Source organism: Phascolarctos cinereus, unplaced genomic scaffold (genome assembly GCF_003287225.1).
Source record: "Phascolarctos cinereus isolate Bilbo 61053 unplaced genomic scaffold, phaCin_HiC Scaffold_726;HRSCAF=1367, whole genome shotgun sequence".
In the NCBI taxonomy this organism is placed as follows: Eukaryota; Metazoa; Chordata; class Mammalia; order Diprotodontia; family Phascolarctidae; genus Phascolarctos; species Phascolarctos cinereus.
Window position 1 is genome coordinate 418031621 of NW_027556098.1, and position 14167 is coordinate 418045787.

Consider the following 14167-nt stretch of genomic DNA (forward strand, 5'->3'; position numbering starts at 1 on the left):
GTTTCCTGGATCCAGAGAGAATAAGTCTAATCTCTCCACAAAATGAAAGGATTTCACATATATTCATGATGGCTATCATCATTCACTTGTCTTCCCTTTCCCCGTGCTTGACATCTTCAGTTCCTTCAGGTGGTCTTCACATGGCATGATCTTGACTCCTTCAACATTCTGGTTGTCCTCCTGGTGACATTGTCCACCTTATCTGTCTTGTTCAAAATGAAGCTTCCTGATTCATATACAATACTTCAGATGTGGTCTGAGTGGAGCAGAATCCAGGGAGCTGTTGCCTTTATGGTCCTGGATGGAGGAACCTTTTCTTGGACCAATTATACTTTAACCTGACTGCTGTGTCTGAGGGCCTCCTTCCTCTAATGGATAAGTGCTTGTAGCATGAGGTATTATTCTCCTTGTCCTTTCACCTTTTCATCTTCTCTTTCTCTACATCCTCTTTTCTCCTGCTGATCACCTCATGTGGGCATTCCTGATGAGTCTTTACTTAGCTTTCTTCTGCTCTCCTTTGCCCTTTGCCATGGTGAGCTCATTCCATTCTTACTGATTATTGCTCTCACTTCTATGAAGTTGACTCCTAAATAATTAACACTACTCTGGGGTGAAGGAAGTGCCATCTTTGAACTTAAGGGGTCTGGGTTCAAATCCTGGCTTTGTTCCATCAGACAAATCAATTACCTGGTATATACTTTGGTTTCCTCACTTACAAAAGGAAGGGATTAAAATAGATCAGAATTCCTATCCTCTTCTTGCTTCATGGACCCCTTTGGCAATCTAGTGATGCCTAGGAACCCCTTCTCATAATTGGGTTTTATATTTTTTTGCTTTTTTTTTTTTTAGTGAGGCAATTAGGGTTAAATGACTTGCCCAGGGTCACACAGGTAGCAAGTGTGATATGTCTGAGGCCAGATTTGAAATCAGGTCCTCCTAACTACAAGGCTGGAGCTCTATCTACTGTGCAACCTAGATACCCCTCAAAATTGTGTTTTTAAATGCATACAATAAAATGCTCTTGATTGCAAAGGAAAAAAATTATGGTGAAATGCAATCACCAAAATACTTTAAAAAAACTAAATTCATGTACTTCAGTCTAAGAAGCCCTGGGCAAAGTGAACTGTAAGGTTTTTTCAGCTCTGAACCTGTTAACATAGTGTTCTGTGATGCAATGGTTTGTATCTTTTTCCATAATTGTCCCCAGCTCCTGCTAGATATTTCCATCTACTTTCTGGGGGTGGGGGGGAGCCATCTCCCGTTGTCTTTATCTATATCTTGCCATTGGACCCAGATGGCACCAGAGGAGATAGTGTTGCTGGTGACCTTGCACAGCCCTCCCTTACTTAACCCCCATTCACTTGCAAGTCATGGCATTGTCTTCCTGACGTCATGGTCCTCTTAGAGAATGAAAGACAAACAACAACAACAACTTTCTGGGTGTCCTTTGTCCCTGTTAAAAGGGCAGCTCAAGATCAACTTTTCTTAAATGGAACTTACTATTTAAAATCTCCTGGCTTCCTCTTTATCTTTCCTGTTTCTAAACAGCATGATCATTTCCCTAGTTGCAAACAGTTATGCATTCTCATAGCTTTGTAGTCATCTGTGACTCTTTGCTGTCCTTCAGACATAGTTCCCATTGGGTACTATTTTCTTTATATTCTCTCCTCACATTATTTCTTACCTCTACCCTCTCTTTTCTATTTGTACTGCCAGCATTCCACTTTAGGCCCTCACTTCTTCCCAGGGACTTACAATAACCTCTTGACTTTTCTCTCTGACCCTAGTTTTTCTCTTTTCTCCTTCCATTTCATCCAATATATTCCATCTAGGTTATTCTTCTTAATACATAACCCTGATTATGTCGTTCCATTTCTCAATAATATTTTAATGCCTCCCCATTCTCTTCTGAATATAGTTAATATGCCTGCCTTTCAGGACCTTCCACCATCTTGTTCCAAACTACATTTCCTGCCTTACACAATGGGGTGGTATTTATATTGCTAGATTAAGGTTAGAAAAGCACTTTCCAAATATCATCTCATTGCACCTTCACAACAGCTCTGAGAAATAGGTGCTATTGTTTTCTTCCTTCTATACATGAGGAAACTGAGGCTGAAAGAGGTTAAGTGACTTGCCTATGGGCACACAGATAGTGTCTGAGGTCAGATTTAAATTCAGGTCTTCCTCACTCCATGTTTAGTGCTCTATTCATTACATTCTATGTACTTGCCTCCAGTATTCCCTTATGCACTCTTTACTCTAGCCAAATTGAACTGCCATCTCCTCAAAATAGTATGTTTCATGTTTTTGTCCCTTTGTTGACAATATTCCCTTCACCAATACTTACTCATCCTGATATCAGTCCTGAAGACATTCATGGTTCAACTCAAAAGGCATGTCATCCATGAAGCTTATCCCTTATGTGATTTTTTCCCCTATCAGATGTTGGAGAATTTTGAATGCTTACATTCTGATATTTCTGATTTATTGATGTATTTTTAATGTCCCAGAATCAGAGAACTTTAGATTATAAAGAGATCTCACTGTCCATCTAGTCTAACAATACGCATATACATATATTACCAATTAGATCAAAAACTCTTAAATGGCAAGCATCTTGTCTAATTTATTATTAGTCTAGTGTCTACACCAATGTATGTTTCATATATAGTAGGTACAAGAAATGTCTATTGTTTAAATGAATGGAAAAAGTTGGAGCTGCCATTGACTTACCCCTATATCTGCAGTGGCACCAGGATGTCTCTTTGTGGAAACATTGGATTGATTTGACTGGTCTGTGTGGTTCACCATGGCAACGATGGCAATGCTCAGGCTGGCAAATTGTGCGGTTAGTATTAGATTACAGAAATGTATCACGATGGCCAAAGCCATATCTTACTGAACAGAAACCTTCAAGAGAGAGACCAAGACAACAAACATGTAGTAATTGTATAAACAGACTAATTTTCTTTTTAACAAAACATAAATCACAAAGTCTGTCATAGGATTGTTCCATTTCTATTTAGATTCACATAGTTTGTGGTTGCCATCTGGACAGAAGAGTATTATAGAAAAGAGCAATGGAGTTGGAATATAGAGGATACATTGATTTTGAAACACAAAATGTGAGATGAATGTAGAATCACAGATACAAATAATGAAGTCAGGATAAAACAGAAATTAGCTTGGCTTTGGACATGTTGAGTTGGAGAAGCTATTGAGACATTCCAAGAGGTGGAAGTGTCCTATAGGTGGAACTGTCCTACGGACAGTTGGTGACGCTTGTGTGTAGCCCAAGATAAAGGTCAATGATGAAAATATTGAATCAGGAGTCATTTGGATATTGTTAAGTCCAAAGAAGTAAATAAATTGGGCAAAGGGACAAAGTATAGAAGGATAAACAAGGAGGATGAGGGAACGAACTTTGCAGAAAATTCAAACTGAGAGTTTAGGAAGAAGTAGAGGATTCAACAAAAGAGATGTATGGGGAGAAATCTAGTGCCAGGATCAGAAAGCAGCATAGGTATTTGGTAGAACTAGAACTGATGTTGTCATCTGAGTAGATTCTAGACACTGCCTTGACAGAAAGAAGGAATTTGAGGAACAAGTCATAACCTTGGTCCACAGGCAAGGTATAAGTACTCATGGGAGACTTTGATTCTCTGGATATTTGATGGAAATCTCTGCCTGAACAGAACAGTTTTATTATTATTATTATTTTGTTATCCTTGATAAGAATTTGTTCTTTCAAAATGTGGAGGAACCAATAAAGGGAAATTCCATTCTGGACTTTATTTTCACTAAGAAGGAGGAACTGCTTGTTGCAGTGGTAATGATAGGAACCTCAAAAGTGGGGTGGGGTAGGAAGTAACCATCGTTGTGTGTGTGTGTGTGTGTGTGTGTGTGTGTGTGTGAGAGAGAGAGAGAGAGAGAGAGAGAGAGAGAGAGAGAGAGAGAGAGAAGAGAGAGAGAGACAGTCAGACTTGTACTTTAGAAAGATGAATTTGACAGCTGAGGGAGGATGGGCCAGAGTGGGGAGACCTGAGACAGAGAGATCAAGCAGCAGTCTATGCAAATAGACCAAGCATGAGGTGATGGGGCCACTAAGGGGGTACTATCAGTGTCAGAGGAGAGAAAAGCACATATGTGAGAGACGTTAGAAAGGTAAAATTCATAGGCCTTGGCAACTGATGAGATATGCAGGGGTGGTGGTGGTGAGAGAGTAGGGAGTCAAGGAGACACCTAAGTCATGAGTTTAGGAGACTGGAAGATTAGTGGCATCCTTTTCATCAATAAGTAAGCTAGAGTGAGGAAACAACTTTAAGGGAAAGAGGAGTTTAGTTTTGGTCATCTTGAATATAAGATGTCCAAATCGAGATGTCCAATAGGCAGTCAGATATGTAGAACTGGAGGTTAGGACTGGACAAATAGATCAACGAATCATCTGTATAGAGATAGTAATTGCATCCAGTGGAGCTGATGAAATGGGAGTCAAATGAAATAGTATATACAGAGAAAAGAAGAGGACCCAAAACAGAGCATTGGAGGACCTCATGGTTATCGGTCATGACCTGGATGAAGATCCAGTAAAGGACACTGAGAAGAAGTGGTCAGACACGTAGGAGGAGAACAGGGAGACATCTATGTCACAAAAACCTAGGGAGAAGAGAACATCAAGGAGGAGGTTATTGCCTTTGTCAGAGGCTGCAGAGGGTCCAAAAGGATGAAGATTATGAAAAGGCCATTAGAGTTGGAAATTAAAGACATCGTTGGTAACTAGACAGAAAGGTTGTAGTTGAATGATGAGGTTTGAAGACATTCTGTAGATAGTACAGAGTGAGAGGAAAGGAGTTCAGTTATGAAAGGAAGGAGACATAAAATGACTTAGCAAGGATAGATGAATCTTTTTTTTTGAGGATTGGAGAGGGAAGATAATTAAAGAGTAGGAAAGTGATTTGTAAGCAATGGGAAAGCACCTAGTAGATTGGGAGATGGTAAAGATAAGTGAGAGAATGAGGATGACAGAAAGGGCAATCTGGTAGAGAAGAAGGGATGGAAGGAAATTGCTTGTGCATTTACACAATCTTGCCTTGATAAGGAGAAGGATGACCTTTTCAAGTGAAAGAGGGATGAAGGGGGAAATACAGGGGGAAGATATCTGAGTGATATGAGAGGAAGAGGAGAGGAGAACGAGTTCTGAGCAAATGGCCCCAATATTTTCAGTTAAATATGAGACAAGCTTCCCAGCTGAAGATGTGGTAAAGGAGAGCTAGAAGAGGACTGAGGAGGGATGAAAAGGTTTGGAAAGCTGACAGTGGTTAGCTGCTAATAAACTGACCATTCCTTTTTCAAATAGGCACCAAGCACTTACTATTAGAGGATGCTCAATAACATTACATTGTGACTACACACTGTCACCAGAGCTGGAGAATTTGGAGGAATGAGCGGTTTGTTATACTAATACAGAGCGGATGACCATGAGGTAGCTGGTCAAGGTTTTCAATGTTAAAAGATAAAGCCTTTATTCTTTCATCGAAAGATGTTGATAGAAGGTGTAAGCACACACATCAACAGCACAGTTCATACATTCTTCCTGAATTATTCTCTCTCCACAAAGTTCTGAGTTTACAGGGGCCACATTAAGTCTTGGGGATAGGGGCTTCTCACAAATGAACTTTTGTATGGATCTGTGATTTCCTTTTGGGCTTATTGAATTGAATGTGTCCTTCCTTACACACTATTTCAAGTAAGAGCTAGATTTCAGAGTGTCCTTCCTTCTGTTCTTTCTGGAAACTGTAGGACTAATCCTAAGCATACAGAAGTGCCTATATGATGATTCCTAATAACTTGGAGATGAATGAAAAACAACACTGAGCTTGGGCTGTTAATGAACTTCATCATTAATTAACCTTGTCACTAATTTACTTCATCAATCAGATCAATTTCTGTCACTCCACTCCTCTGAGCACATAATACGTGCTCAACACTAGATGGAGCATTGGGGTTGATAGAATAGAGAACTCTTTCTTCATTTGCCTGTCAAGCCCCTGCTTTTATAAGTGCTGAGGAGGGGTTGAAGAAGATAGGAGAGAGAGTAAGATACCTTCGTAGCGCTTATTAGCTGTGTGGACCTGGGCAAATCACTGAACTCCTCTTTGCCTTATTTCTTCACCTGTAAAATGGGGATAATTATAGCACCTCAGAGTGTTGGGAAGTTTATTGTAAGGATCAAATAAGAAAATACTTGTAAAGTGTTTAGCACAGTGCCTAGCTCATACTAGGCATGATATAAATGTTAGCTATAATTTTGTTGCTGATGAAGAAGAAGAAGAAGAAGAAGGTGATGATGATGATGATGATGTCAGTAACCAAGTTGGTGTTTGGCAAATGTGACTCTTGATCAGATAAAGGGGAAAGGATTTGAGTGTAGATATTGAAGAGAGGTAAATTGATTCACCAAGAGGTGGATATAGGGAAGGGAGAACAGTATGGCCAATGTAAGGGCAATGTCCTGGGAAAGAACTGGGGTTGGAAGTGTTACATGTAATGGTGGGAAAAAATAGGGTTACAGGTCATAAGGCATCAGGAGAGATAGAACAACCAATAATAGTGGTCAGATAATGGAATTTTGGAATTCCTGAACATAGAAATAGAACTTGGGGATGATCTAAGAAATCCCCAAAGTACTTTCTTTGTACCTCTCTTCAGACACTTATACTATGCCATAAATTGTGTTTTTATGAGCAAGTGAATAAATAGATGAAAAAAGCATTTATCAAGCTCTTGCTGTGTTAGCCTCTGTCCTGGGGCTAAATACACAAGAACAAGACAGTCCCTGCTTTAAGGAACTTATATTCTAACATGGGAAGAGAAGGTATAGAAATACCCAGAGAGGAGGGTTTTGGAGTATGAAGTCAAGAGAGAATGATGATTGGAGTAAGGGGAAGGTTGATTGATGCGTCCTTCCCAGAAATGGTAGCATCCATTTGATTGCTATTCTAGAGGTAGAGTGGAAATGCTTGTGAGAAGGGAGTGGGAGTATAGCCACCACCAAAAGGTATGACGATGGCCATGAACCTGAGACTGGGCCAGGCTAGGACCTTGCCAATCAGAATCCAGAACCACAGGGGTGGGACCTTCAGTTCTGGATTGAGGCAGATCCTGGAAAGGATAGAGATATTGGGAAGTGGTTGTGGACATGTTTTGTTTTATCTATTACTATTTGCATTTATCTATATCTATCCATTACTATATCTATTTACCATACTTAGTTTCATCTGTTATGGTTATTTGTTACCTATCTTAGTTTTTCTTTCTACTTTACTCCTATCTGTCTTCCTTTCATTTATTTCTCCACCAAGACCTGAGACCACAGCTGAGAGAACATAATCTTCAGTGTTCTCTCTGCTACCCTTCTAACCCACTGACCTTCTAGTTCAGGAAACCATAGTCAAATTCTTACTGCCATTATTTCTATGAAGTGTGTGTGGCAATCTACACTCATGAATTTATTTAACTATCCCCTTTAAATTTGACAGTTGGGTGGCATAGTGGATAGAATGCTAGACTTGGAAGACCTGAGTTCCAATCTTGTCTCAGATAACTATGTGACCCTTGTGCAAGTCACTTAACCCCTTCAGCCCTTTGTCTCTAAGATGGGGATAATGAACTGGCAAGGTTGTGAGGATTAAATAAGATAATACTTACAGCATTATATAAGTGCTAGCCATTGTGGTGATCATTTCCAAACCAAAATACTTTTGACCAGTACTCCTCTTAACATGCTGTCTTGGTCTGATAATATGTAAGTTCCTTGAGGACAAGGCCTGCCTTTGACATTGTATGTGTATCCCTAGCACTCAGCTCAGTGCTGGTACATAGTAAGCACTTAAATATGATTTCATTTATTCATTCGTTCCATTGTAAAATTCCATGAGAACAAGAGTGTTTCTTATCCCTCTCTGCATCTTCCATAGTCCTAGCAGAGTTTTTTGCATCCAGGAATAATCAACAAATTTGTTGAAATGAATTGGATGAATTCAAGAGCTCTTCAGGAGTCATGCTTGAGTGGGGAGGATGGCACTTTATGACCTTACTTTTCACTTTTGGGTGCTGCTGCTTCCTTCCTTCCTCTTCCTGTGGGCTGAAGGTCTCCCTCACACAGGAGCTGGCATTGTCCAAAGACTCCATCACGCTGCTCTTTTCCCAGGGGTTGACTTTCACCTCCTGAAAGAACAATGTCCACAGCCATCTGCAATTCTGAAATACAACTTTCTCATGGCTCAGTCAGGTATCTGGGTACTTTTCTCTAAATCATCATCATTGTCCACCATCACAAAAGCCCACATGCTGGGCTTTTAAAATTCATATTTTTGACATTTAAGATGCATTTTGATAATCATGTAAATTATAATCAACTCTATGATGTTTGCTGTCCTCTACATGTTTAAATATGTATGAATATCATTCCAGAGGCTGTTTTATCTTGGGCATGTTTCTTTGAACTGTCATAAGTTGCCATTTCTAAATGTGCAAATGGTCAGTTAGTCAACAACCATTAATTAAATGCTTATTTATTGTGTTCCAGGGATGGGACATACAAAGAAAGGCCAGTCCCTAAAGAAACAAAGAAACCAACCAACCCCAAATAGTCCCAGCTTTCAAGGAATTTATAATCTCATGGGAGAGACAGTAGTGTATATGCAGAGTATATACAGGATTAATTGGAGATAACAGAGCACTAGAATTAAGAGGGGTTAGGAAAGGCTTCATGGGGAAGCTGAGATTTTACTTGAGACTTGAAGGAAGCCAGGAAAGCCTGTGCACTGAGGTAAGAAGGGATAGCATTACAGACATAGGGGATGGCCAGGACAAATACCTGGAGTTGGAATATAGAGTGTTGTGCTCAAGGCACAGCAAGGGGCCCATATAACCACTAATACATGGCTTGGCTCTGCTAGCCCTGTGACCTTACAGGAGTCACTACTCTTCTCTAGTCCTAGTCTTCCTTCTGGGTAAAATGAAAGGACTGAATGAGATTATCCTCTCACACTTCCAGGGTTAAAACCTTTGGCCCCAGGCAATCAAGAGACAAGTAGAATTCCCTGACATTGAACGTGACTGACAGCCAGCAGCTCTAAGAGCCTTGGGCAGTTTTGCATCCTAAGTACTTGTAGGAGGTTCCCTTCAACTTTGTATTTCTCTTTGTCATGGCTTGCTTAGATCAGGCTAGTTTTTGTTATTCATTTGTTTCAGTTCTGTTTGCCTCTTTATGACCCATTTGGGGTTTTCTTGGCAAACAAAATAGAGTGGTTTTCTATTTTCTTGTTCAGCTCATTTTGCAGATGAGGAAACTGAGGTAAGCAAGGTGAAGTGACTTGTCCAGGGTCACACAGCAGGTAAGTGTCCGAGGTCAATTTGAACCAAGGAAGGTGAGTGTTCCTACCTTGGAGCCCAACACTGCCTACTGCACCACAACGATGCTCCAGGTAATGACATAGACAGTCTAATTTTTGGACTTTGGTTTATGACTGTCAGATGGCATCTCTCTGGTTTTCCTCTTATTTTGTATCATGGGTCTCTTCATACATAATGGCCAAGATGGTGCTGGTTATTCAGTACTTTCAAGGCTGTTGTTCCTCTTCCAATCTCACTCGTCCATTTTCTGATTCCCTTTCCAGCTAATGCAGGAGAATTTTAAAATCACTACCTGTGTTATAGCTATTGTTAAAATAACAAGATTTCCATACTAAACACTCTATTGGTTTCTCTTGTGGGGCTTCTAAGAGGTGCCCAGATCACCACCAGATTCTACCTTATACTAATGATTCCAGCAGTTTTTAATAAACAGGGATACCAATATTGTACTTTAAAACAGAGAATCGTGACCTTTAAAACAGAGTACAGAAAGTTCCTGAACAACAATAGGACTAGAACTTCCCAGGGCTTCTATAGGAAGGATTCCTTCATTAGGTATTACAAATTTTGCACAGTCATTTCCGGTACAAAAGTCATTCACTTTTCAGCTGCCAAAACAGATATAAAATAAGCTTTGAGAACCTCTGCTGTTGCTCTGTTGTCATTTCTTACCCCATTGTGCAGGTAGAGGCTTTTTATGTTCTTTGGGCCTCCTTTTTCTCCTAACATAGGTACCCACTCCCCTTTTGTTATTCAGATCCCCTCACCAGCCTCAGCTCATCACCCCAATAGTCAGTTCCTCCTGGCCAGTGGAAGTCAGATCAGGTGTAGACTCTCTTTTGGCTGTTGCTTCTTCTACCTTTTAAAAGATCCAGGAACTTGAAATTTAACTTAATTAGAGGCATCTGATGGCACAGTAGATTGAGCACTAGACGTGGACTCAGGAAGATCATAGATCAAATTTGGTCTCACACATTTACTAGCTGTGTGGCTCTGGGCAACTCACCTAGTCCTCTTTGCCTTACTTAACCACCGTCATTTAAACTCAAGTTGCTTAACCTCAGTTTAGTTTCCTCATCTGTAAAATGATCTGGAGAAGGAAATGGCAAACCATTCCAGTATCTCTGCCAAGAAAATCCCAAATGGGGTCTTGTAGAGTCAGACACAACTGAAAACAAATGAACAGCTACAAAATGAGAATAATAGCACCTACCTTGAAGGGTTATTATGAGGAGCAAATGAGATAATATTTGTAAAGCACACTTAGGGCAGTGCCTGGTTTTTTAAATGCTTACTTCCCTCTCTCTCCCTCCCTCCCTCCCTATATTGCCCTTAGGCACACAGTTAATACATATCTGAGGCAGGATTTGAACTCAGGTCCCTGGGTTCAGATGAGATTACATTTGTAATGTTGTTTCAGACCTTGCAGTGCTATGTAAAAGCTAGTTTGTCATCATCATCATCATCATTATCATCAATTTTATTAATTATTCAAGTTGAAGCACGTTCATTGTGTGCATACCACACTTTGGCTCTCTGGTATCCTACACCCCCACCAAACTATTTCTTCCAAATCTCTCTCGGCAATCAAAAAGACACTTTTTCAGGGGCCATTTAGGTGTTTAAAGGATTCATCCCAGGAGACCCTGGCATTTTTGAAAGTAGAACTTAATAGCCAAAAGTGACCTTCAAGTTTTATGATGTGTTCTGGAGATGTTTCTAAGCCAGAGATCACTATGGTTTAGAAACCACTGACCTCCACAACAATAATCTTTCACTCCCTCTCCTATTTTACTTCTTTACCTACTTTTGAGGGGGTAAAATATAAGGAATCAGTGTCACAGCTGCATAATATTCCCCTCTCACCTTTGAATAAAGTTCTTTATCAGAGAGGCTCAGTTAATTAGGTATTGCTTAGATAAAGAGATGGGGCAGGTCCCTTAGTCCAAAATGGACATTTTAATCAGAAGATATTAAGGACAAACCTGAGGAAGAACCAAATGCTCCTTCTTTCCTCACCGAGATTTTCTCAGCATCATACAGGATTTAGGTGGAAAACAACTTTCACCAGGTAACACCTTCAGTTTCATTAGAGATACTTTGGCTTTACCTCTTCCAGATTAAAGTTTATCTTACTTTGCAGTTTAATTTTTAACTCCCTTTTATTTTCTCAAGAGGCAGCTTGATGGTTAACTGGATAGAGAAGATGATTGGAGTTAGGATGAGTGCTGTCAAAGGCCTGCCTCTTTCTTTACAGAGATGAATAGCTAAAGCACTGTGCCAGTGCTTTACAGTGCTACAAATACAAGTAAGGGGAGTGTGTGTGTGTGTGTGTGTGTGTGTGTGTGTGTGTGTGTGTGTGTGTGTGTAAAATCCTTCTTTCTGGTTCAGATGAGAGGGAGGTTCATGGGTCGTCTGTATTCATACAACTTCCCTCTCTTTCAATATATTTTTCGTCTCAGGCAGCGTATTATGTGAGATACTAAGTTTCCTCTTCCTCTTCCTTTCTTCCCCATGACATTCTTTTCTCTTTTCTGTCTTCTAAGACAGAACAAAAGAGAACAAAATCACCCAGACCTTCTGTCTCATTTAAATCCTTCAATAACCATGAGTATACTGGAACCCTGGAAGAATATTTGTTTTGTCTGCTTTAATAGGATATAAACACTTCATCATTGTGTGCCCCCTTCCAAAGTTCAGATTTATTTACCTTTGTGGTTATCTCTGTTTTTTTTTAGTGCAAATTACAGTTTTAATCCTTTTAAATAATAAATTTAAACTATGTTTTAAAAAGCTCACCCAGTACTTGGTTCCTAAACTCTGGGAAAGTAGAACTTACCAAAGAATGTAAAATTAAATCCATTTGTTGAGATTATTTCAGACACTGATTTCAACATACTTCTACTTTTAAATATAACACTCAAAAAGGCTGCAAACATTTCCCCAGATTTTCAGGGCCAAATCAAATTGCTTAACTGGCAAAATGATAACTGTAAACATGAAAAGGACTACTAACAATGGTTTATTTACCTAAAGGTCTGAAACAAAACCCAAATATTGGAGAAATTATTAGTGATAGTTGAATAATATGTAATACTTAGATATCATTTAAATAGCTTCTTTTTTGAAGTTCACATAATGGTTCAGAATAAACAGCACTGTATACATATCAGTGTACCCCAAGGAAAAGCTAGAAGCCACCAAAATTTTTGCCAGCAAGACAGCAACATAAACAAGGAACTGAAGTACAGTTCTCTCAAAGATTATTATAAAATTTGTTGCGGAGAGAAAATCTGTTGGTTTGATCTAATCATTTTATCAATTTCAAAGAGCTTTTCTCATAACCTTTTCATAGTACAAAAGAAAAAAACCTCCAGAATGATAAAATAGAAAACAAAAACAACCCCATAAATCTGTCTGGCCAGTCACACTGTAGAATTCCTGGAGACATATTATTCACTGAACATACCTTTCAAATAGCCAGGGTTATTAACAGAAAAACATCATTGAACATACTGTACAGTACAAGATTGCCTCAGAGGCTCTGTTCTTTAGATATGCAATACTTAAATCAATTGTGCAAACTTTCCAAATTATCCAATTCATTAAACAATGCAATTTCAAGACTGGGTGAATTTTCTGTTGAGCCACTGGTTACTTCCATGAAGAGTGAGAAAATGTTAGAAGTGTTTGAAGGAGAAAATATCCATCTAATAAGCTGTATACATTTGAGTGTGGGGAAGAAAGAGTTAGAAAGTTAGACTGCTACAGTTCTTTAAGAACACCTACCAAAGCAGGTCTCAAGGTTCACCCATGTGGCTTATACCCAACTTTGGTTACTAGTGCAATGGTGCCAGCCTCCTTCCCCTCTACTGGAGTATGGAGCAAGGCTTCATGTTCATAGGGATCAAATTTGGTACCAACAGGATCTAGTTCGAGCAAACCATGCCTTTTGAACACTTTTTGAATGTGGACTTCAGTCATGACAAGACCCTTATACAGGTTCTTCAAATGAGGGTTTTCTTCCTTTATTTCCTCTTTTGGGACACTTGCTGTTGCCTTTTCCAAAATTTCAGCAACTTCTAATAAATCTTTACAGAAACCTTGAACGCCATAGAATTTGCCTCTTCTACTAATTTCTGACTTCGCTCTTGCAAGTTCTTCGAATTGGCTAAGGCTCGCTTGTACTTCTCCCAGGTTTCTTGCAGCTATTCTTCTAATCTGACCTTGTCTTCAGTTAGTGTCTTTTCTGTAGAGGTACTGTCTGTCTTCTGTTCATTTTGATTCGAGTCGTCTTCTAAGTTTTGGCCACTATTTTTCTGTTTTGCTGCTGTACAGAGGAGTCTAGAAGAAGTCTGGAGCAAGAGGGCGATCTCCGAGAAAGTCCATCGCATCAAACCTGAGCACTGCGCCGCCATGGCCACCCCCTCATCCCTGACTTTATGGTTATCTCTTAATGTCTGTTTACATGTTAATAATTTTAAATTATCTAAATTTTAATATTTAGATTTTTTATTCATCTTTTTTATTTGTCAGTAATGCTTGAAAGCCAAGCACATTATTAAAAGCCCATTTTTCCTCCATAGGAAAATTACACTGTTTCACAGAATAAGTTATTGGTTGCAAGCTTTTATCCATTGCATTTGGAATTTCATATTCCAAGATATCTCTGAAAGCTGCCATGTCTTATATCATATTAACTATGGTTCCTTGGTACCTGAACTCTTTCTTTCTGGCTATTTGAAAT

At 39.4% G+C, this 14167-nt stretch overlaps 1 protein-coding gene and 1 pseudogene across 1 annotated transcript in view; both read right to left on the reverse strand.

Moving 5' to 3' along the window:
* Positions 1–11534, reverse strand: part of LOC110219879 (putative small intestine urate exporter) — a 49171-nt gene extending 37637 nt beyond the window's left edge. The window contains 3 exon segments of the mRNA XM_078145956.1: positions 2737–2913; positions 8100–8229; positions 11406–11534. Of these exon segments, the coding sequence (XP_078002082.1) occupies positions 2737–2895 (159 nt within the window). The 5' untranslated portion in view covers positions 2896–2913; positions 8100–8229; positions 11406–11534.
* Positions 11535–13185: 1651 nt separating this feature from the next.
* LOC110219878 (grpE protein homolog 1, mitochondrial pseudogene) lies at positions 13186–13966 on the reverse strand (annotated as a pseudogene).
* Between the last annotated feature and the right edge of the window lie 201 nt (positions 13967–14167).